The sequence below is a fragment of the Oncorhynchus mykiss genome, chromosome 5, assembly GCF_013265735.2.
Source record: "Oncorhynchus mykiss isolate Arlee chromosome 5, USDA_OmykA_1.1, whole genome shotgun sequence".
NCBI lineage: Eukaryota > Metazoa > Chordata > Actinopteri > Salmoniformes > Salmonidae > Oncorhynchus > Oncorhynchus mykiss.
Window position 1 is genome coordinate 63,314,417 of NC_048569.1, and position 23,737 is coordinate 63,338,153.

The 23,737-nt window shown below is 45.6% G+C and overlaps 2 protein-coding genes across 14 annotated transcripts in view; both read left to right on the forward strand.

The window, feature by feature from the left end:
- Window positions 1-119: 119 nt before the first annotated feature.
- On the forward strand, window positions 120-5,522 carry LOC110524287 (SWI/SNF-related matrix-associated actin-dependent regulator of chromatin subfamily E member 1-related). 4 transcript variants are annotated; one of them, XM_021603795.2, is made up of 9 exons: window positions 120-480; window positions 996-1,079; window positions 1,353-1,556; window positions 2,362-2,482; window positions 2,648-2,703; window positions 3,329-3,398; window positions 3,496-3,711; window positions 4,113-4,245; window positions 5,130-5,522. In XM_021603795.2, exons 2-9 carry the CDS (start codon window positions 1,002-1,004, stop codon window positions 5,140-5,142), a joined length of 891 nt encoding a protein of 296 aa, XP_021459470.1. In that variant the 5' UTR covers window positions 120-480; window positions 996-1,001; the 3' UTR covers window positions 5,143-5,522. The 4 variants fall into 4 exon arrangements, with proteins under 4 accessions (XP_021459470.1, XP_021459468.1, XP_021459467.2 ...); XM_021603793.2 differs by having other exon boundaries at window positions 122-480; window positions 1,329-1,556; XM_021603792.2 differs by lacking the exon at window positions 120-480 and adding an exon at window positions 481-617.
- Window positions 5,523-8,122: 2,600 nt separating this feature from the next.
- Window positions 8,123-23,737, forward strand: part of unc13a (unc-13 homolog A (C. elegans)) — a 53,677-nt gene continuing 38,062 nt past the window's right edge. For 7 of the 10 annotated variants that reach the window (XM_036978039.1, XM_036978043.1, XM_036978041.1 and 4 more), the window contains exons 1-11: window positions 8,123-8,440; window positions 12,951-12,980; window positions 13,070-13,169; window positions 16,478-16,595; window positions 17,001-17,124; window positions 17,216-17,286; window positions 17,518-17,572; window positions 18,427-18,456; window positions 18,680-18,887; window positions 19,971-20,090; window positions 22,910-23,731. In XM_036978039.1, coding sequence (XP_036833934.1) covers window positions 8,419-8,440; window positions 12,951-12,980; window positions 13,070-13,169; window positions 16,478-16,595; window positions 17,001-17,124; window positions 17,216-17,286; window positions 17,518-17,572; window positions 18,427-18,456; window positions 18,680-18,887; window positions 19,971-20,090; window positions 22,910-23,731 — 1,700 coding nt within the window. In that variant the 5' untranslated portion in view covers window positions 8,123-8,418. The remainder of the gene's footprint in view (window positions 8,441-12,950; window positions 12,981-13,069; window positions 13,170-16,477; window positions 16,596-17,000; window positions 17,125-17,215; window positions 17,287-17,517; window positions 17,573-18,426; window positions 18,457-18,679; window positions 18,888-19,970; window positions 20,091-22,909; window positions 23,732-23,737) is intronic. The other 3 variants (XM_036978046.1, XM_036978047.1, XM_036978048.1) reach the window with 1 other exon arrangement.

Genomic DNA, 23,737 nt, shown 5'->3' on the forward strand with positions numbered 1-23,737 from the left:
TGAGAGGCCCAATACAGTCATTGGCCCAAAATACGGGGTAAGCAGAGAGGAAGAGGCAAAGCAAGACGGTTTACTCCGCCCAAAATCTGTCCACGACAATAAGCCTACAAAGTGAGGAGTTTTTGTATGGAGGTCAACGAGAGTGTCGATTTTGGTCAACCAAAAATGTAATTGCTAATTTGCGACGTGAGACTTATTTGATCGAATTGAAGTTTAGCAATGGTTAGTTTGTTATGAATGCATTGATATAAGTGAACGAGCGTGGCATATCGGCAACTTTTGGGGAAAAACTACTTTTATCGGAGTTGCGCCGACTGAGGGGTTGTGCATGTTGATCACACGCGTATCTGCCCTCTTATTGGCTAGAATGTTCCAACTGATTTCGCCTCCTCCCGCCTGCCTTCCATCTTTGAGGACATGTATTTCCATTGTTAGAGCGGTCACTCGACTGTCTTGTCAATATAATAGAACACCTTTGGGGTAAGTAATACAATATTAGCTAAGCTAGTTAGAGAATGACATTAAAATGTAGCTATATTACAATTAGTATTATTGTCAGATAAATGTTCCTTTTGGCATATTTAATCACATCTCTGACGCATTTTACGTCATGTTCAGTAAGTGTATTACTAGCCCCTACTGTACTGACCGTTTTCCCGTTGTCCGTCCCATCGATGTTTGCTAGCCAACTATTTATTTAGCTAGCTAGTTAACCTTACATTAGCTCGCTTTATCAGAGCGAACACTAACGTCAGTTTATCAGAAACGTGTCATGATCACGCCCGAACAGTTGGAAAGAGGATTGCAGCCGACAGTTTTCGCTTTTGCATACTACTCTCTGTCTTGTAACGTTAGCTAGCTAACTAGCTAGCAAATATTTATAATGACAAACATATGTGATAGTCCCTGTCTCTCATACTCATTGAGCGTGTCAGATGAAAATGGTTGAGTATAAATCCTATGTATCCCACTTGCATATACTTCACTGGGATAAGGATATCATGGGAGGTGTGAAGCAGGAGCAGAATGATGGACCACCACCAAGAGGCATGCCGTCCTCTGATGCAGCACACGAAGAGGCAAGAGAAGGGGAAAGGACCTGTACATGCTGACATGAATAGCACTAAATTCTGTACAATTACTGGCTGTGTATACACAGACTACCCACGGTTTGGTTATCCAATCCTTTCCAACATGTTGCTACCATTCTATAAACGGATCTAGCTTAAATGGAACAAGAGCATTGTTATGATGATGTTATGCTATGTTTCCCGACTCTTGATGCACACTTTGACATGGTTATCGTTTTATCTTTTCATCCTGGATAGCATATCCGTTCTCTTTCTGTACAGCCTGTGAAGAAGAGGGGTTGGCCAAAGGGTAAGAAGAGAAAGAAGGTTTTGCCCAACGGTCCCAAGGCACCAGTGACTGGATATGTGCGCTTTCTGAATGAACGACGAGAGCAGATCCGTGCCAAGTACCCTGACCTGCCCTTTCCAGAAATTACCAAGAGGTTGGGCGCAGAGTGGAGCTGCTTAGCACCTAATGACAAGCAGGTACCTGCAGGCTTGGCTAGGGAAATGTAGAATGTATGAACAATTACCAATTATTTCCCCCAGGTTTGTATTTAGTGGCAGTGCATTCAGTAGATTTATGCGTAGTTGTAGTTATATAAATAGGTATAGGCGTGCCAGGATATGGTCTGTTTGATAAGCCCAGGTAGGCCTCATTTAAAAACTACAGGCTATCCTGTTTCTTGAGGAGAAGCCTGGGATTGGAAGCTACCATCGCAGTGTATTGAGATCTCTTCTGTGTGTGTCTAATGGAGTTAAGAATGTACTGTAAGCTCACTCCACAGCGAGTTTAAAATGTTGCCAATGGAGCTATCCAATTTGTAACTTTTGTACAGCTCAAACTGTTGTCAAGGAGGGCAGTCACGTGTGTCTGTAAGCCGAGCATAACTGTTTCGAGCCTGTTATGTGGAGGATGATATACTGTGAGTAGCTCACATGACGTTGGTTACATTGATGCTGTTGATCCGGGTCACTCAGTTGTGCTCTGTCCAGCTGCTGGGGTTGCGGCGGAGGAGGGAGGTCAAAGGGGGCGAGTGTAACCAATGTGAACTGGCTAGCAAGTTAGCGGTGCAGTTAGCAGTGCACGCTAGTAGCGTTCAGTCAATGACGTTGCTCACTCTGAGACTTAGAAGTAGTTGTTCCTCTTGTAATGATTCTTCATGGGTGACTGTTGTCGACGTGTGCAGAGGATGTCTGGTTCAAGTCCAGGTTGGGGCAAGGAGAGGGACAGAAATAATACTGTTACATCTGGAGTGGACTGAAGTTTTTTTGTGTGCTGACCTGACAGCGCTTCCTGGATGAGGCGGAGCGAGAAAAGCTGCAGTATGCCCGGGAGCTGAGAGAATACCAACAGAGTGAGGCCTATCAGATCACCAGTGCCAAGATCCAGGACAAGAAGGTCAAGAGAGGTGAGAGTTGTGACACGTTGTATTAACTGAGGGTTGTTGCACACACAGCTCCTATTTTATCCATTTGACAGGGTGGTAAAAACTGTTGTTTTTTAAAAATCTGTCTTTCGTTCATTTGTTTTCTTTGAGCATTGTATATAATGTTTTCTTGGTGTTCTTTTTCAGAGGAGTCTCCATCTGTCATTATCAATGCCAACAGTTCTGGATCGGCTGCTCTGAAGGTACGCTCTTTGCCTTACATTATTTGCTTATGTTGTGTTTCTGAATGTGTTATGTCAAATTTTATTTTATTTATTTCATCTTTATTTAAGCAGGTAGGCAAGTTGAGAACAAGTTCTCATTTACAATTGCGACCTGGCCAAGATAAAGCAAAGCAGTTCGACACATACAACAACACAGAGTTACACATGGAGTAAAACAAACATACAGTCAATAATACAATAGAAACATAAGTATATATACAATGGGAGCAAATGAGGTGAGATAAGGGAGGTAAAGGCAAAGAAAAAGGCCATGGTGGCAAAGTAAATACAATATAGCAAGTAAAACACTAGAATTGTAGATTTGCAGTGGAAGAATGTGCAAAGTAGAAATATAAATAATGGGGTGCAAAGGAGCTAAATAAATACAGTACGGGAAGAGGTAGTTGTTTAGGCTAAATTATAGATGGGCTATGTACAGGTGCAGTAATCTGTGAGCTGCTCTGATAGCTGGTGCTTAAAGCTAGTGAAGAAGATAAGTTTTTCCAGTTTCAGAGATTTTTGTAGTTCGTTCCAGTCATTTTTAAAAAGACTGCTTTTGTTCCGTGTGCTAAAGGGTTGCTTTGTTTTGAACTATGTCCTCTAGGGTTCAGACTACCTGTCCAACAGATTTGATGTTCCAATATTTACAGAGGAGTTCCTGGACCAGAACAAGGGTAAGAGACGGGCAGAGGAGGGTCTCTGGGACAAACACTGTTTCAGTGAAGAAAGTACTAACTGTTTCCTTACTAATGATTGTTTCTCTGCTCCCAGCCCGGGAAGCAGAGCTGCGGCGTCTACGCAAAGCCAACGTTGAGTTTGAGGAGCAGAACGCCGTGCTGCAGAAGCACATAGCAGACATGTACAGCGCCAAAGAGAGGCTGGAAGCTGAACTGGGGCAGGATGAGCTCCGGACGCAGGCCTTACACAGGCACCTGCTGGCCATCAAACACACCCTCGTCAGCAGTCTGTCCACCGTGGCCCTGCCAGGTCAGCACCTTGTCACTGGGGCCCTTCCATCCATCTCTGACCCTGATACTCAGCCTAATCTCTTTGTACGACTTGGCTGCAATTACTTCTAGTGCATTCAGAAAGTATTCAGACCCCTTCCCTTTTCCCCATTTTTGTTACGTTACAACCTTATTCTAAAATTGATTAAATAAACAATTTTCCTTATCAATCTACACAATATACCCCATAATTAAATGTTTTTTAGAAATGTTAGCAAATTTATTACAAATAAAAACATATGTAAATAAAGATAAGTATTCAGACTTTTTGCTTTGAGACTTGAAATTGAGCTCCGGTGCATCCTGTTTCCATTGATCATCCTTGAGATGTTTCTACAACTTGATTGGAGTCCACCCTAGTTGACTGTGTTTTCTTTGCAGGCACAGGTGAGACTCCCTCTCTTGGTACCCTGGACTCTTACCTGAGTCGCCTGAGTGGTACTCTGGAGAGCAACCCTCATGAGCACCGTGCCTTGCTGACTCAGCTTCGCGATGTCCTTTCTCACCTGGACAGGTAACACACCTGTGAATGTATCTAACACCTTGATGTAGAGGTATTGAGTTATGTCAGGGAACAGACACTCTCCTATGTATTTATTTGGACAGTGAAGCTGAAATGTTTCATTTGTCTCTATACTCAAGTATTTTGAATTTAAGATTAAATGTTTCATATCAGGCGACTGTATAGAACGTCACCTTTTATTTGAGGGTATTTTCATACATAGCTGTTTTACCGTTCAGAAATGAAAGCACTTGATGTATCTAGTCCCCTGATATTGAAGCTATCCCCATTTTGAAGTATTTGGACAAATTAGCTGTGTTCTTATGTTATCTGAGTGACGCAAACATTACAACAAAATCAACGAGTGCGCCATGACATTTTTGGAATATTAGATTATCCCTGACTGTCTAGTTTTTATTCTTGTAGTTGTTAGTTCTCAATGATTTTATTTCAACTTTGTTTAATTTTACACTGAAAATGTTTTACCATCCTGGAAATTAGGCCCACCACTGCTAAATGTATATAGGGGAAACACTAAACTCTACAAACTTGTTGGATATATATTTGCAGTTTGTAGAACATTTCTACGTGAATGTGGATGCTACCATGATTACGGATAATCATGAATGAATTGTGAATAATGGTTAGTTAGAGGCACAAAGATCATACACCCAAGACGTGCTAATCTCACCATTACAAATTACAGGAGGTTAGCATTTTTTTTGGGGGGGGGGTGATATTTATGCCTCTGAGTGTACATTACCTACAGTCTTGTGCATTACCATTCATATAACGTTGTCAAATTCAAACACTTGCTAGATCTGCATGCGTACAGTACAACTTAACCTTGTTGTTTATGAATGATCACACTGTTCTGTCTCCTCCCTTATTTTCAGTGAGAAGCTATGATGGGACCTCCACACCCATTCTGACTTGATGTGGATCCTGGATGGTATAACAACAGGTCATATCGGTGCCCTTCAGTGTAGTCATGGGATAGATAGGATGTCTTTCTGATGTAACAGACAAATTACAAACTGATAAAACACAAGGCTCAGTCTATATAGCATTACTCTGTGGTATACAGAGTAATATATAAATTGATTAAATAAAGAAAATTCCTCAGCAATCCCCACACCCCCTAATTGCAAGGTGAGTTCCTAGAATTTTTTGCAAATGTAAAAAAAAAAAAAAAAAAAAAAAAAAAAAAGATACCTTATTTACATATGTATTCAGACCCTTTGCTATGAGACTTGAAATTGAGCTCCGTTTTTTCCTGTTTCAATTGATCATCCTTTTAAATGTTTCTAAAACTTGATTGGAGTCCACCTGTGGTAAATTCAATTGATTGCACATGATTTGGAAAGGCACACACCTGTCTATATAAGGTCACACAGTTGACAGTGCATGTCAGAGCAAAAACTAAGCCATGAGGTCAAAGGAATTGTAGAGCTCCGTGACAGGATTGTGTCGAGGCACAGATCTAGGGAAGAGTACCAAAACATTTCTGCAGCATTGAAGGTCCCCAAGAACACAGTGGCCTCCATCATTTTTAAATGGAAGAAGTTTGGAACCACCAAGACTCTTCCTCGAGCTGGCCGCCTGGCCAAACTGAGCAATCGGGAAAGAAAGGCCTTGGTCAGGGAGGTGACCAAGACCCCGATGGTCACTCTGACAGAGCTCTAGAGTTCCTCGTTGGAGATGGGAGAAGCTTCCAGAAGGACAACCATCTCTGCAGCACTCCACCAATCAGGCCTTTATGGTAGTGGCCAGACTCCTCAGTAAAAGGCACATGACAGCCTGCTTGGAGTTTGCCTAAAGACAATATTGAACTCTTTGGCCTGAATGCCTAGTGTCACATCTGGAGGAAACCTGGCACCATCCCTATGGTGAAGCATGGTGTTGGCAGCATCATGCTGTGGGGATGTTTTTCAGTGGCAGGGACTGGGAGACTAGTCAGGATCGAGGGAAAGATGATCGGAGCAAAGTACAGAGAGATCCTTGATGAAAACCTGCTCCAAAGCGAGCACTCAGGACCTCAGACTGGGGCGAAGGTTCACCTTCCAACAGGACAACGGCCCTAAGCACACAGACAAGACAATGCAAGAGTGGCTTCAGGACAAGTTTCTGAATGTCCTTGAGTGGCCCGGCCAGAGCTCGGACTTGAACCCGATCCAACATCTCTGGAGAGACCTGAAAATAGCTGTGCAGCAATGCTCCCCATCCACAGAGCTTGAGAGGATCTGCTGCGGAGAAGAATGGGAGAAACTCCCCAAATACTGGTTGGCCAAGCTTGTAGCATCATACCCAATAAGACTTGAGGCTGTAATCACTGTCAAAGGTGCTTCAACAAAGTACTGAGTAAAAGGTCTGAATACCTATGTAAATGTGATGTTTATTTTTAAATTAGCTAAAATGTCTGAAAGCCTATTTTTGCATTGTCTTTATGGGGTATTTTGTGTATATTGAGAGGGGTGGACAATTTAATACATTTTAGAATAAGGCTGTAACCTAACAAAATGTGGAAAAGTCAAGGGGTCTGAATATTTTCTGAAGGCACTGTATCTGCATGTGTACGGTCTTGTTCAGCTTTGGAGGCAAATGTCAGCCTTTCAGGCTTGTTGTGAACAGTCATTATGTCAACTGCCTTACCTTGTTCCATTTATAGTTACTATGGTTTATGGGAAAAAATCATGGGAAAAGCAGTTTACATGCCCTTTTCCCATATGTCTTCACTTGATAGAAGAAGTGTACTTGTGTCAAATGAGAGACCAAATGAACTGGAAAAGATCATAGCAACATTTTCAGAATAGTTTTTTGTAATGCTATTGACATTAAGGGTGGGAAGTTTTGGATGAAGGTTTTTTTTGTAATGTTTTTTTTTGTTGAATGAATTTGAAATTGAAGTTTTGTCTCCTTTTGTAATCATTATTTCAATTTCCAATAAAAGTAAATGTGTGTAATTTCCTGGATGAGCGTGACGCACATAGAGCATATGGTGGTGACACATGGATGATGTTGTCTGAAATGGCTTGATGACTCACCTGCTGCCCTCACTTTATACTGGACAGAAGTACGGAACAAACGACTTGTCTGACCTTTAGTTTCTAGATCCCCTCCCACCACCACCACCACCACCAGATGGTGGTAAAGCTCTACTTACAAACGTTGTCAGTGGTTAGCTTGAAGGGTTCTCAGTTTCTTTACATTATACTAGATGTCTGAATTGACAGATTTATGTGGTTTAGATCCACTTTATTCGCTGGAGGCCTTTCCCAGTGTATTTTTTTTTGTTGCTGTGGTTAGACTTGATTAAGATCAAACCAACATGCCTCCTGAAATTATGCCTAGTAGCCCATAGGTCGGCGCACGATTGGCCCAGCGTCGTCCGGGTTTGCCCAGAGTAGACCGTCATTGTAAATAAGAATTTGTTCTTTACTGACTTGCCTATTTAAAAAGAAAGAAAAAAAGTTGCTGTTTCTGAAAGCTTTGGGATCAGAACAAGGATAGGCCGTTTAATTCTAGGCACAGAACATAACCGTCATTCAAGGTTCCGATGGCATGTAAACTACTGAATGAATTTATTCTATAAATCTATGGATTCCTAAATTATACTTGAATGTATTATTGTTATTTTTTACACATTACACTAGCTTACTGCTTGTAGTACTTGGGCCTACTTGCTCGTTGTCATTCTTGGTAGTGGACTTGAAGACAAGTTTAATGCTCTCTCTTAGGTCCAGTTATCTAATCTGAGGTTAGAAGATGCTGTAGACTATATTTTGGATTTTCAGCGGGACCACGAAACGTTCAGGGAGGCCTGACAGTCAGGTGTTGCGAGCATCCTTGGGTCATCCCGTCATCACTACCGTGACGTAAGTCTCGGGAACTGTCCTTACAGTGGTGGTGCTGAACAAGATGGCTGTGCGTCGGGGAGCGGAGAGCTGAGGTTGAAATATAACCCCCTAAATTGATCCATACACGAAAGGGAAAGCGCACGACGAAAGACTCGAAAGATCAGATTTTTTTTACTGTCGCAAAACAGTGACGTATAATAGTTTCTAGTAGAAACGGAGCTGACTCCATCCACCTATTTATACAGGCTATAGAGACGGACATTACTCCGAATTGAAATATCGGTGCCGGTGGAAGACATCTGGGAGCGATCATAGCCAGAGCTAAGAGATGTCATTGCTGTGCGTTGGCGGTAAGTGACAAACAGACTACTGTTGGCTGTCGAGAGAAATGCTCTTATTTACACGGGTAACCAGTTGCTCCGCGGGCGGTTTTCTTCAATTCATCTCATTTGCAGCTGATTCTGCTCTAAAATGTCTTAATTGTTGGCGTATAGGCCTAAACGACGCGCTGAATACTACATTTGTTTTAAATTGGCTGTAGTCAAATTCCTTTGACTAGAAAACTCGTTGTATTCTTTAGGCGGCCAGACAGCCTACATCATTTTTTAAATTAGTCTACTTCTTGTTTTATTATATGACTGTCTTCTAATGATGGAGAAGCGGAATGAACACTGTCAGTCATCATAAACACTTTGATTGTTGATAAAATGGTCGCTGAACTGTCGTTATTGTACTCTATTAACCACAACAAATCACGCTCAAAATATGTTTGAATATTATCATAAAGCAGGCTACACAGAGTAAATATGAGTATCTGGAATATGATTGTCCAAAACTGAGTCCAGGGTTGGATTATGTCCCCGTGTGTAGTAGCTCACTAAAAAGGCGTGTACTGTAAATCCATGTTATTTTTGGTTTCTATTCAGATTTTTAAATATGGAGGGGTGGTTCGCACAGCAAATATTGTTCATTTAGTTTGTGTACTATTGCTTTTGGTTGTCTATCATAACGATGATTGCATTCCTTATGACAGCCTTTCGCTTAAGAAATCGTGACGTTTCCGAGGAAATATCCTGAATGCAACCTTTCTATGCGGTGACTACAGTAGATTGCCTCCAGCGCTAGCCTGCTATATGTTGAATCGGTGTTGTTGACCATACCCCTTCTAGAATGATTGTTTGTGTGAAATGCATTTTCTCCAAGGATAAGAACAGTTAGTCCAATAGATTTTACCCTGGGCAATGGGGCATTGGCGCGAGTCCTTCAGTCAATTTACTCTCCCAACAAAAACACCTAATAGCAGATGTCTTGTAGCCCTCAAATCAAAACAGCAAAATAGTCCCGTTTTTGATCGGGTTGTTTGAACATTAGCTGTGTTGACCTATTTTTTTCCCCCTCAGTAACTTGTTTTCCAGTTAATTTGTTAGCTGCCTGCTTGTTCTAGATTATTTAGGCATACAGTGGACTGCTTTCGGGTTTATGCTATTGTCACATCGATTCACACCCACAGTCACTTCCCTAAAACGTTGGCCTGTCACGATTTTTCTATGAAAGTGGTAGAGTGGAATGCCAGCAACCCTAAAGTGTTTGTGGAGACAGGATATTTTCTTGGCACAGTACTTGGATAAACAAGCTGATTGCACAGATGTCAGGATTGAGACAGACTGCCAGATGTACCCGCGATATCTTCACATTTTGTTGGCATAGCAACCCTCTCCCTGGCATTTGGGACTTTTCCTTTAATTTCCCATTAGTAATGAGTGTACAGCTAAATTAGTGGTCATATAAAATCCCGTAGCCAAGGTGAGATTGAGAGACTGAGACTTTTCTTACAAGTGGCACTATTTTCACCCACTATCGAGAGACTGGAGGAAGAATGGGGATATGAGTGATTTTTGTTAGACCTTCATGTAGAAATGGCAGAGAGAACATGGCATTGACAGCAACCCAGTGGAGAAGAAATGTCCCCACTGTTACCATTTCTTATAAACGCATGATTCTAACTACGGGTCTATTTGCATATCTTCAGATATGCCCAGTGTGGTGCCCAGTGTTCAGCGAGAGAGCAGCTTTCTAGCGTCACATTACAATATCAACGAGTACACACACACTTCAGTGCAGCAATGACCGGGCTTGTTTTTAGTTGTCAAATCCCCAGTCATTTTTTCTTCCCACATGAATGTCCACTGAAGCTCTCCGTATTCCCCAGCATGTCATGCGTTCAGTGGCTCAGCTAGCAAGCATGAATAATGTTGTAATCCAACGGAAGGATAATTAGCTTGCGCCAGCCGAGGGCCGTTCAGCTCCATGTAATCAGACGCTATATAACAATATCTCATGTTCTGTTCAGGTTCAGAATACATGATGCCTGGCTGTATCTCGACAGGCTGCTCCCTGAAAGAGAGCGAGCCCTTGGCTTTAATTTCATTTTTGTGTTTCATATTCTGTGGATTCATTGTTTTTTTTAATGGAGACAGTTTTGTTCTTCATTAGGGCACATTACAATGGATCCTTTAAAATCAAATATAATTGACCTCCATGATATAGTTTATTATTCAAATGATAATAAAGCTTAATTTCACTGTGTGTGAGTAACTTAATTCCCCCTCTATTAGATTGAATAAGACAATATGACAGAAGAAAGCAATTATGTCGTCTCATTCCTGCCAATCAGAGAGTTTCATTCTGTATCTTCTTTCTCTGTTTCTTCATAACTGAGAACTCCGACATTATAGAATTCCTGCAGGCTACATGTTTGAATTATATTGCTGTTTCTTGCTCTTTGTACAAGTACAACTGATCTGAAGTATGAGGTGCTTGTAAGCTTTCGACTGGAAAATCTCAGGCAATAAAACCCTGGAGCTCTTCCGTAGGGCGAGAGTGACTATATTTCCTGCGAAGAGACACTAGCTTGTGTGCTTTTTTAAAAAGTGGGCTTTTTTTTGTAACCCTCCTAACATCATAGCTAAACCGGTTTAGTATTGTGCATTTGAGCTGTGTGAGTCCCCCTCTACCCTTCACCCCCAACCCCCTATCCACTACTGTCCCGCTGAAGTGGTTATTTTTAGTAGTGGGGGTTCTGCTCTGCCTGCACTTGGATGAACAGAGAGATTAATGGAGCACGAGCCAAAGAGATAGAGAGGGAGCACACGCCACATGGCAGGAAGAGAGAGAACGAGAGGAAGAGTGAGAGGGAACGAGAGAGAACGAGGGGAAGAGAGAGAGAGAGAGAGAGAGAGAGAGAGAGAGAGAGATAACAAGAGGAAGAGAGAGCGAGAATCCAGACAGTGGATTGAGAGGTTGATGATGGGGAAAGCACTGCGTTGGAAGGGGTGGGTGGGTGAACGGATGGTAAGTGAGAGAGACATGGCGGAGGTGCTGAGGAATAGACAGCTGAAGAGGCTGGCTGAATGATTGGGTAGAATCCTGTTAGCTTCAGCTCTGCAAAGGGAGGCGATGGTAATGGAGCTGGACATCTCTTTTGTTCTTTGTATTTTGCAGTGTTCCATGGAATCACCCTACAGGGGATAAAGTAGTCTGTTATATTGAGTAATGGTGAATCATGAAAGGCTTAGCTCTGAAGTTGGTTAAGTGCATCCTCTAACTCCTCCTCCTGCCCTGCAGACTAGCAAAATCATATTGATATTCAGATAAAACAAACATCCTCTTCAGGGTCTGTTGGGATGAGCTATTTTAGGAAAACAAATACATCCACTATTGTCACGCTGCTTCATCATTAACTGACTCTGACATATTAACCTTATCATGTCAAGTCAGACAGCAAGAGACACAATTTTATTTTCTTTCATTTTTATTTTCCTTTAGCTGAACTCTTGTGTGGCTTCATAAAAAAAGCCATTCTTGTGATGGCTGTTATGATATGGATTATTCATACAGGTGGGAGTGCTCCAGCTGGACCCATAATGATAGAGAACGTGTCAGTAGGTCATTAGGACTGGCCATGCCAGCCATGCGGGCATCTGAGTGGCAGCCCACTGCCACATTCCACTGTGCCCTCAGAGAAAAGCATTGGAGGTTATTTTAGCCAACTCTGTGATTCCAAATGGGTCTTTTTCCCCTAAGTCCCTTTTCTTAACTGCAGCTCTTAGAGATGAAGTGAGGGGAGGCATTCACTGTGGATTAGAAGGAAGGCTTTGAATATTAAAGCCCTGAACATGGGGTTACTTGGCATCGGCAGGGCGGGCGGGTGGGCGCGGGGTTAATGAATAATGAATGGGTCCGAAAAAAAGGATTGCTTACCTAAAGTGATCCCCAATTTATAGAAGGTGACAGTGGTACCTTTACCTTAACAGACCTGCTTTCATTGTGTCACCCTTACTGGTCATCATATGTGAGACTACGTGTGTACAGACACACACACACACACTGAATCCTGTGTGCTCCTCTTCTCTCTGAACCCCTCTCACCTGAGCATACCGCTGAGAGCCTTCCACTCAAATAGAGCTCTTGACATCTGTTAGTGAATACAGGCTTTGATGTTAAGACCCAGGCATTCTGCCATCAGAGGAAGTGTGCCCAGGCTGACTGAATTAGGTCCTTCCTTCCTCCTCCTCCTACGAAATGCCAGGGTCTTGTCATCACCCACGATCCCCGCATGGGCTGATATGCATATTGGAATATGAGAAGAATATCTAAGATTTCTGATCTAAATTGCAAAATGAACATATGTTTTGACGCTGTCTTATGCAGCAAACCTGTTCAGCTCAGGAAGGTGTGGGTTGTTAATAGCTTTGTTGTTAGAAACCTGAATCTCTAGATTGATTGACCTCATTTTGTTTAATCCATTACAGTATGGCTCACTCTTTTTGTTGTTGTTTTTTTTTTCTGTCTGTTTTGCAGTGAAGAAAGCCAAACTCGATGGACCCCAAGGTGAGTTGAGACACGTTTGACTTCGTCTTAAAAAGTCTTAAACACCGGTTTGTTTGATAGTAACACTGATATTCCTCGTTGTTCCACAGAGAAATTTAACACCTACGTAACGCTGAAGGTGCAGAATGTCAAGAGCACCACCATTGCTGTGCGGGGCGCCCAGCCATGCTGGGAGCAGGACTTCATGTTGTAAGACTTCTTCCCCCTCTCCTCCTCTCCCTCATTTGTTCGCCTCTTCCTCTCTCCCATCCCACTCTTCTTCGTCCTCCTCCTCCACCTCTCCCGCTATAGGAAATACTTACTAGTTTCTCTCTCCACACGTTGAGCTGCCCTGGGTCCTAAGTGCTCTGTCAGTGATGAGACCACAAGGCTCTGGATGCCTGATCTCAGATACGAGATATGCAACTGTTGAGCCAGCCAGCCAGCCAGCCAGCCAGCCAGCCGTCCATGCAGCCGGGGCAGGCAGTGACACTAATGTGTTAACACCAGAGTGCACACATGTTGTGTAACACGGACTGCAGGGACTCCTGAATAAATGTTTTAAGTAGTGACGTTTAAGGTGCCCAGCAACACTCTCATTGTTTGGAGTGCCACAGTCACTGGGCAGGAGTTCAGATGAAGCCTTGGATAGGGCACTTGTCACAGAGTCTAACTGTTTTTTTTTTATATATATATTTGTAAAAAAAAAAATTACCCCTTTTTCTCCCCAATTTCGTGGTATCCAATTGTTGTAGTAGCTACTATCTTGTCTCATCGCTACAACTCCCGTACGGGCTCGGGAGAGACGAAGGTTGAAAGTCATGCGTCCTCCGATACACAACCCAACCAAGCCGCACTGCTTCTTAACACAGCGCACATCTAACCCGGAAGCCAGCCGCACCAATGCGCCGGAGGAAACACCGTGCACCTGGCCACCTTGGTTAGCGTACACTGCGCCCAGCCCGCCACAGGAGTCGCTGGTGCGCGATGAGACAAGGACACCCCTACCGACCAAGCCCTCCCTAACCCGGGCGACGCTAGGCCAATTGTGCGTCGCCCCACGGACCTCCCGGTCGCGGCCGGTTACAACAGAGCCTGGGCGCGAACCCAGGGACTCTGATGGCACAGCTGGCGCTGCAGTACAGCGCCCTTAACCACTGCGCCACCCGGGAGGCCAAAATGTTTTTAGTACTGATAACAGGAACAGGAAGTTGCCACGAAATGAGTACCTTTTGCGTCCCCTCTTATTTTCAGTAGAAATTGTGCACAAATATTGCATTTTAAAAGCCTGTTATATTAAATGAAGTGCACTTTTAATATAGACCACATTCAAAATTCAGCTTCAGTTTAACCCACTTAAACCCAACACTTCTCCAAGTTTTCACCTTCACTGTAAAGCCCTCGCTATTTTGTTGCTTTGACACAGTCATTTCTGAAGATGATTATTTATTTCATGTTATTAGTGATTCATTTTAAGGGGGGCGGACCTGTTACGTGAACTGAGATCTCATTTTAATTTGGTGAAATTATTATTATTTAAATATTTTTTTCAAGAGAGACATTGAACATCTAATAGTCAAATCATAGTGTAAAAGCAGGTGATCTGGTTTACACTTTTTGGCCATTTTCTGGTGTTTTGTGGTCCAAAACTGAGCAGGTCGAGCATAACACGTCAACCCTGTTACCTATAGATAGACAGGCTAGAATAACACATCAACCCTGTTACCCATAGATAGACAGGCTAGAATAACACGTCAACCCTGTTACCCATAGATAGACAGGGTAGAATAACACATCAACCCTGTTACCCATAGATAGACAGGCTAGAATAACACATCAACCCTGTTACCCATAGATAGACAGGCTAGAATAACACATCAACCCTGTTACCCATAGATAGACAGGCTAGAATAACACATCAACCCTGTTACCCATAGATAGACAGGCTAGAATAACACATCAACCCTGTTACCCATAGATAGACAGGCTAGAATAACACATCAACCCTGTTACCCATAGATAGACAGGCTAGAATAACACATCAACCCTGTTACCCATAGATAGACAGGCTAGAATAACACATCAACCCTGTTACCCATAGATAGACAGGCTAGAGTAACACATCAACCCTGTTACCCATAGATAGACAGGCTAGAATAACACATCAACCCTGTTACCCATAGATAGACAGGCTAGAATAACACATCAACCCTGTTACCCATAGATAGACAGGCTAGAATAACACATCAACCCTGTTACCCATAGATAGACAGGCTAGAATAACACATCAACCCTGTTACCCATAGATAGACAGGCTAGAGTAACACATCAACCCTGTTACCCATAGATAGACAGGCTAGAATAACACATCAACCCTGTTACCCATAGATAGACAGGCTAGAATAACACATCAACCCTGTTACCCATAGATAGACAGGCTAGAATAACACATCAACCCTGTTACCCATAGATAGACAGGCTAGAATAACACATCAACCCTGTTACCCATAGATAGACAGGCTAGAATAACACATCAACCCTGTTACCCATAGATAGACAGGCTAGAATAACACATCAACCCTGTTACCCATAGATAGACAGGCTAGAATAACACATCAACCCTGTTACCCATAGATAGACAGGCTAGAATAACACATCAACCCTGTTACCCATAGATAGACAGGCTAGAGTAACACATCAACCCTGTTACCCATAGATAGACAGGCTAGAATAACACATCAACCCTGTTACCCATAGATAGACAGGCTAGAATAACACATCAACCCTGTTACCCATAGATAGACAGGCTAGAATAACACGTCAACCCTGTTACCCATAGATAGACAGACTAGAATAACACATCAACCCTGTTACCCATAGATAGACAGGGTAGAAATGTTTGAACAAGTTAAACACATTTGTGAAGCTTGCACACAACAATCTTCCACTCCCCCTGTCACAAGGGGATTCCTGGCTGTCCCTATACAAAACTACTTTTGACCAGGGGTCAGGTACCATGGGGATGCAATCTGAGAATAGCTGTGTGGATACTTGAGATAATGGAGGTGCCCAGTGTATATATGTTATTGACCAAATCAGTCCTGGACAGTCAGCTCTATACGCTTTTTTCCTGCTAGAAGTAACTCCTGTTTTCCCTGATGGAAATAATACTGGTCTCCTTCACTCTGCCTTATTGACCTCGCCTCTCCCCCTCAGACAGCTCTCTGTGGCTCAGTGACTCACATCCACCACAGGGTGAACCACATTGGCTCTTTGTTCTATTAGATTAGCGCTTGGTATCTTATGGTATATATATTTCACTTCTATATAAGATGGGTTCTATATTTCCAGGCCCTGTTGCTCAATCAGGGTTTTGTCATTTCGGTCTCCCAGTCTGTTTAGTTTATTTCCTCATCTCATCACTTCTCTCTCTCTCTCCCTCCTCATCTTCTCGTCTCCCTCTTTTTCTCTACACCTTCTTACCCCCCCCCCCCTTCTCTCTCTCTCTCACTGTGCAGTGAGATCAACAGGCTGGACCTGGGGCTGACGGTGGAGGTGTGGAACAAAGGGTTAATCTGGGACACCATGGTGGGGACCTTGTGGATCCCCCTGCAAAACATCCGCCAGTCTAATGAGGTACGGTACGCCCCCCCCCCCCCCCCCCCCCCCCCCCCCCCCCGATGCCCCCTCTCCTTCCCCACCACACTCCACCCTCCTGAGAGCACAAGGCGGTTTACCAGCAGCACATCCGAGGCTCAAACGCTAGTTCATCACAACAATAGACTCATACTGTTTGTTGTCAAGCTACATCAAAGTGTTTAAGGTGGAATACACTTCATATCAGGGATGAAAGGAGTTTAAGGGGAGTGTTCTTGGATGGTAAAGATGGATAACCTACAGGGAGTGAATTCCTCTGCTTCGAAACACTGTAACTAGGACTCTTTTTAGCATCCTCCCAATTGTTTGACTGTAAGAGGGAAAGTGTTACCCTGTACAGTAACAGTACGTGTGTGTGTGTGTGTGTGTGTGTGCTCGTGCTAGGACGGGCCGGGGCAGTGGCTGACCCTGGACTCCCAGGTCATCATGGCTGAGAATGAGATCACCGGCACCAAAGACCCCACCTTCCACCGCGTGCTGCTGGACACCCGCTTTGAACTGCCATTAGGTTAGTGTGTGTGTGTGCGTGTGTGCGTGCGTGCGTGCGTGCATGAATGTGTCCTTAGTGACTGACCGGTGAATGGGTCTTTCTGCTTCAGACATTCCAGAGGATGAGGCTCGATACTGGGCCAAGAAACTGGAGCAACTCAATGCCATGAGGGACCAGGACGTAAGGCATCTCCTCCTCTCCTCCCTCTGTGTTTACATCTTACCCGCCCGCCACAAGGCAGGGCCATCAGTAATTACAGAAGTCATCACTTACTCTATGCATTAAATATGATGTAGACCTTTCGGTACACCCAGAACTCTCCTAGATGGTGATTACCCCATGTTAGATTAGCTGCAGTGCAATGTACAGTGTCAGTCAGCTGTATCTATTGTGTGTGTGTGTGTGTTGCAGTACACATACCAGGAGGAGGAGGAGAGACCACTGCAAGCGCCATCAACACAGTGCTGTGAGTAGTAGACACTTGATACTGGCTGTAGCCTCTTCACACCGTCTTTAATACCCTCCTCCCTTTCATCCTCCTTTTCACTTTGTTCCTGCCCCCCCCCCCCCCCCCCCCCCACTTCCTACTTGTCACTCTCCCTGTCTCCACTTCCTCCTCCTCTTCTTCACTCTCCTTCTCTCCCTCATTACTATCCTCCCTTATCCTCCCTCCTCCTCATATTCACTTCATTCCTCCTCCTCCTCTTCTTCCTCGTCCCCCCTTCTTCTTCACTCTCCTCCCGAGTCTTTGGGATGCAGATTAGAGGGGAAGCAGCAGGCAGAAAGGCAGGCAGGCGGATGGAGGGAGGGAGGGAGGGAAGGAAGGAGGGAGAGAGAAAAGCTGACATGACGAATCGAGCCAGCAGGCCTGCCTCATAGTCAGCCCCACACACAGTGATTTATGGCTGCTAGCTGTGTGATGGATGTGTGCTGGCATACTTACACTGCCCTGTCAGACACAGCCCTGTCTGTCTGATGATGACGGCCCATGTGGGTGGGTGGAAACGACTGTGGATGAGTCTGGGCTGTGGTGGGTGTTTCAGTCTGTCAGTGGGTATTTGTGAGAGACGATTTGTGAGAGATCAGCCGTAAAGGTTGGTCAGTATGTGTGTGAGTGCTTGTCCGCATGCATGCTGTGTTTCAGTGAGTGTTTACGGATGGAGTCTGCGAATGCGCTTTGAGTGATGGGATGCTGGGTAGTCAGTTATGGCTGACTACCCACTGCTCTGTGCACATTATTTAGCATGGGAGTTTATGGCTCAGGCCCAAAGAAAAAAATTCTGTGGTAACTTATTACCTACTTACCCTCTGTCCTTGTAGGTAACTGGAGTCTTTGGGGAGACCAGCAAAGTAAGTCTTTCTAGTTTTTTTCACACAGTTTAACGAACAATGTATACTGACTCAAATGGAACCTTGTACTGCAGGCCTATATTGCTAGGTTTAATTATGTCACCAAGCACATACTAGCATAATGAGTACAGATGAACCCAGCCTATACTAGCATAATGAGTACAGATGAACCCAGCCTCACATCGTGATCATCATCATCACATTTCAACCATTTCCTGTGTAGACGAAGACCCAGACAGTGCGGTGGACGACAGAGACAGCGACTACCGCAGTGAGACCAGTAACAGCATCCCCCCTCCCTTCTACACCACGTCTCAGCCCAACGCCTCCATGCACCAGTACCCCATCCAGAGAGACCAGCGCTACTCCTCGCACACCTCCTACAACGGCTCCATCCAAGAGCTGGACTACGACAACCAGAGACCCATGAGGTAACCTAGCCTCTCTCCTGTCCTGTTCTGTCATCCTTACCTGCTTCATTACCTGGTTCACCACTCGGGGTCTCAATGGGGGGTTCGTCCCAATAAGCTTCCTTTCATTGTCTCCTCTCTTTCATTTGAAACTTACCTTTAAGTTATTTTATTACACGCTGCTGTCCTACAGTTGTTCTAATCTAAAAACATGCAGGGGAGGTGGGCGTCGTCACTTTTCCCTGTCCAGCTCTTTGAGATATGTGTGGGTGAAGGAAAGGAGACGAGGAAAGGAAACTACATTAGACTATTGACAGAGCATGGATCTCACTCGCAACACCTCTTCTTAGTCAAGGGATCCATATTGACTTTGTCTCCTCTAGAGATCGACACTCTATTCACCACAGAGTAAATCAGACTGATACAGAACCCACAGAGCCCCGTGAGCTTGTTTTGGTTCACACTGTTGTTACATGGTAACCTGTTGTCCCACTGTGACTTCACTCTCCAGAGCATACTGCGGTGCGGCCTCACTATACAAACCCAAAGGAGCAGTCATGCCCACCTTGTACACAGGCCGTGTGGGAAGAGCCTCACGTGTGTGTGTGTGTGTGTGTGTGTGTGTGTGTGTGTGTGTGTGTGTGTGTGCGTGTGTGTGTGTGTGTGTGTGTGAGTGTGCGTGCGTGCGTACGTGTGTGAGTGTGCATGCGTCTGTGTGTGGCTGAAATACAGCCCCCTGTGATCACTTAGCAACCCCCCCCCAAAATCAAGTGTGTTTTTTGTCTTTACATCTATTGTTCAAAGGCACAAGTTCACTCAAACTCATGCCTTGCTTGGGGCAGCCACGTTATTGCATAAAGCCTTCTCTTGACAGTGATTCTGTTTTTAGCCATATGGACCTGCAAGTTCCTCTATAGCTAAAACCAATCACTCTCTTCTCTGTCTGACTGGCTCTGTCTGGCTCCTTGGTCAGTGCCAGTGGTCTTTATGCTGTAGGTTTGCCAGGCAGTTTGGTGTTGTGGATGTTGCTGTGTGTCTTTGAAAAGCCCCAGGCTAGACTGTACTGATGCTCCTCCTCTACTGCCTCTCCCTCCTTCCTGCCAGACGCTATGATAGTTTAGACTCGGCCACCAACGGGCGCAGCGATCTCGATTCAGCCTCAGGTTCGAGCCGGCACACCAGCCGCCAGTACTCTCTAGACAGTAGGCACTCGCTCTCCGATAGGTGGGTCTCTGCACCTCCTCTTCCTCCTCTTCCTCTTCCTCCTGCTCCAGCCTGTGACTTCGTCCGTGATCTCGCTGTGACGTCAGTGGTGGAATAGTCCTGTCCTCCTCGCTCGCTGTGCTTGCATGCATGTGCTGTTCAACTCCCTCTCTCTACTTCTTATCTACGTTCCGATCCTGTATCTACCTGATAATAACTACTGTATACACACCGGTATCACACACACATGATCTCCCCTCTCTCTGTCGTACATCTGTGCTGAAATGTGAATGAGTTCCCCTGTTGTGTTTGTGTTGTTATGTAAGACGTTGAAGGCATAGAGGAGAAGCTTGGCTAAGTTGATGTGAGTTGCAGTGATGAGGTGTTAGTGTGTTCTGTATGGTTCCTCTGCCTCCTCTGTCTCTCATTTGGCAGCCTGTTATTATCTCCTCCTACGGTGCCTCAGTGACTTGTCCTCTCTGTGATTAACTATGCAGCTCAGGCTTCCCCCAGCCAGAGCCAGCCATACTGTTGGCCGAGGACCCCGGCCCCGGCTCTTGGGTGGCAGGAGGCATGCCTGTTCAGTATTAATAGTAGCCTATCAGAGCGGGGAAGACACATGTCCTCCTGTATGTGCCACTGTACCTCTCTCTCCTGCTGTGTTTGGTGTTTGAGAAGGAAAATGCAGGTTTCTGTCAGACAGCTCAGTGAAAGAGCTGTGTGTGTCCATGTGGGTGTACTAAAGAGAGAGAGAGAGTTTGCATGCGTGTGCGCTTCTTGATTGAGTAGCAGGATTCTGGATGTGGTTTTGTGCGTATGCCGTGTGTGTATTTCTATGTGTGTGTTGGTTTCATCAGGTGTTCTGTTTTCCTGTTTGCATTCAGCCCAGGTTCCTGTCTCCTAGCTCTCACACAGACACACACAGCCCAGGTTCCTGTCTCCTAGCTCTCACACAGACACACTCAGTCCAGGTTCCTGTCTCCTAGCTCTCACACAGACAACAGCCCAGGTCCCTGTCTCCTAGCTCTCACACAGACACACACAGCCCAGGTTCCTGTCTCCTAGCTCGCACACAGACACACACAGCCCATGTCCCTGTCTCCTAGCTCTCACACAGACACACACAGTCCAGGTCCCTGTCTCCTAGCTCTCAAACAGACACTCAGTCCAGGTTCCTGTCTCCTAGCTCTCAAACATACACACACAGCCCAGGTTCCTGTCTCCTAGCTCTCACACAGACACACTCAGTCCAGGTTCCTGTCTCCTAGCTCTCACACAGACAACAGCCCAGGTCCCTGTCTCCTAGCTCTCACACAGACACACACAGCCCAGGTTCCTGTCTCCTAGCTCTCACACAGACACACTCAGTCCAGGTTCCTGTCTCCTAGCTCTCACACAGACAACAGCCCAGGTCCCTGTCTCCTAGCTCTCACACAGACACACACAGCCCAGGTTCCTGTCTCCTAGCTCGCACACAGACACACACAGCCCATGTCCCTGTCTCCTAGCTCTCACACAGACACACACAGTCCAGGTCCCTGTCTCCTAGCTCTCAAACAGACACACACAGCCCAGGTCCCTGTCTCTCTCACACAGACACACACAGTCCAGGTCACTGTCTCTCTCACACAGACACACACAGTCCAGGTTCCTGTCTCTTAGCTCTCAAACAGACACACACAGTCCAGGTTCCTGTCTCCTAGCTCTCAAACAGACACACTCAGCCCAGGTCTCTGTCTCTCTCACACAGACACACACAGTCCAGGTTCCTGTCTCTTAGCTCTCAAACAGACACACACAGTCCAGGTCCCTGTCTCCTAGCTCTCAAACAGACACACTCAGCCCAGGTCCCTGTCTCCTAGCTCTCAAACAGACACACTCAGTCCAGGTCCCTGTCTCTCTCACACAGACACACACAGTCCAGGTCCCTGTCTCTCTCATACAGACACACACAGTCCAGGTCCCTGTCTCTCTCACACAGACACACACAGTCCAAGGCTGTTTAACTCTTCCTTCTTTCTTTACTCCCCATGTACCGCCTCATGCATTATTGAACCTTCACTGCTTTAATCGATTGTGTGTAAACGAGTGGACTTGTCTGTGTGTTGGGATGTGTGTTGTTCCAGTCTGCTCTCTCTCTCTCTCTGACTCATGAGGTGTCTCATTCTCTTTCTCTTCTCACTAATAGCCTCATTCATCAAAGTCGATAAATGTTCCGCTATTTTATTTGTCTGCTAAAAAGAGTCTGTTTCAGCCCAGTGTAGGCCCCTGCCTCTCTCTTTCCACTTGTACTTTCTTTCTCCACCCCTGTCCCTCTGATTTCTCTCTCAAAATGTGAAATGAACAATAAAAAGTGAACAGTAAATATTACACTCACACACTCTCTCCCTCTCTCATCACCTCACCTGAGTGGGTGCCATTTCTTGTCAAGGCTGTTTACCTCGCGTCTTGTTTCGCTGTTTATTGTGTTGGCTCTGGGTGTTTGTGAATCTCTGCTCTGTTGAATATGCAGATTTGTATTTGGCGTGTGATCAGAGCATCCACCAATAATATCTCTCTCTCTCTATACTAAAAATGAAGACTTCCCTGTTACTACACCACATAACCCCCACACTCATGCATCTGAACACACACTAGCCTATCCCTTGGTCCAGGATGCCTGGGTTTGTTCCTCTCCTTTTTATCCTAGGTTAACTGTTCTCCCTCACTTTAGTCCCAAATACGTCTCCTTAACATGCACTCTGGGCCCATTTGGTTGTTCATTTATTTGTTTTTTCGTCCCCAGTCTGCTCTATGTGTCTGTGTTTCTGACTGTGGTCCATTTGTCTGTCTGTCTACAGTCCTACAGGCAGCAGTCGCTATGCCTCCTCTGGGGAGCTGAGCCGAGGCAGCTCCCAGCTCAGTGAGGAGTTTGGCCCTGAGAACGAGGGGAGTCTGAGAGGCTCTGTGGAGCTCTACGATGAGAACGACTCTTACCACTCCTGCCACTCCTCTGTCAGCTACGACAAGGAATCGGCTGGCTGGGACCCCGATGAGCCCGAGGTGGTGTACAGTGACGAAGGGGGCTATGTCAAAGATGGAGGAGAGGAGGGGGCTATTTACGATGAGGAGGGCGAGCTCTACCAGCCCGAGCAGGGAGAGGGGGAGTACAACTATGAGGGAGAGGAGGAGATCATTTACGAAGATGAAGATCTCTACCCTCTGGACGGCACGCTCAGCGAGGACCAGGAGCCACCCTACACCCCCACCCCCACCAGCACAGCCCCCACGCTGGCCCCCGAGGCCTCCATCACCAGGCCCCCTCTGGAGAAACAAGCCTCTCTGAGAGAGCAGCAGCCCGAGCCCCCCACCCTGGCCCCCACCACCCAGGCCCAGACCATGCCCCCTGTCCAGCCCCCTGTCACCACAGCCTCCACCAAGCCTCCATTTACTCCCATGATCCATCCATCCCTCACCCAGCCCCCGGTGCCCACTGCCCAGCCCCCGGTGCCCACCACCCAGCCCCCTGCTCCAGAGACCCAGCCTCCAGTGTCTGATGCCCTGGATGATATCCTCCTAGACCTTCAAGAGGAAGAGCCTCTGTCTTTAGAGCAGGAGGTCCCTGTGGTGGAGAGTCCCCCAGCAGAAGTCCCAGCAGAGAAGAGTGAGACTCCTCTTGTCAGGTGAAC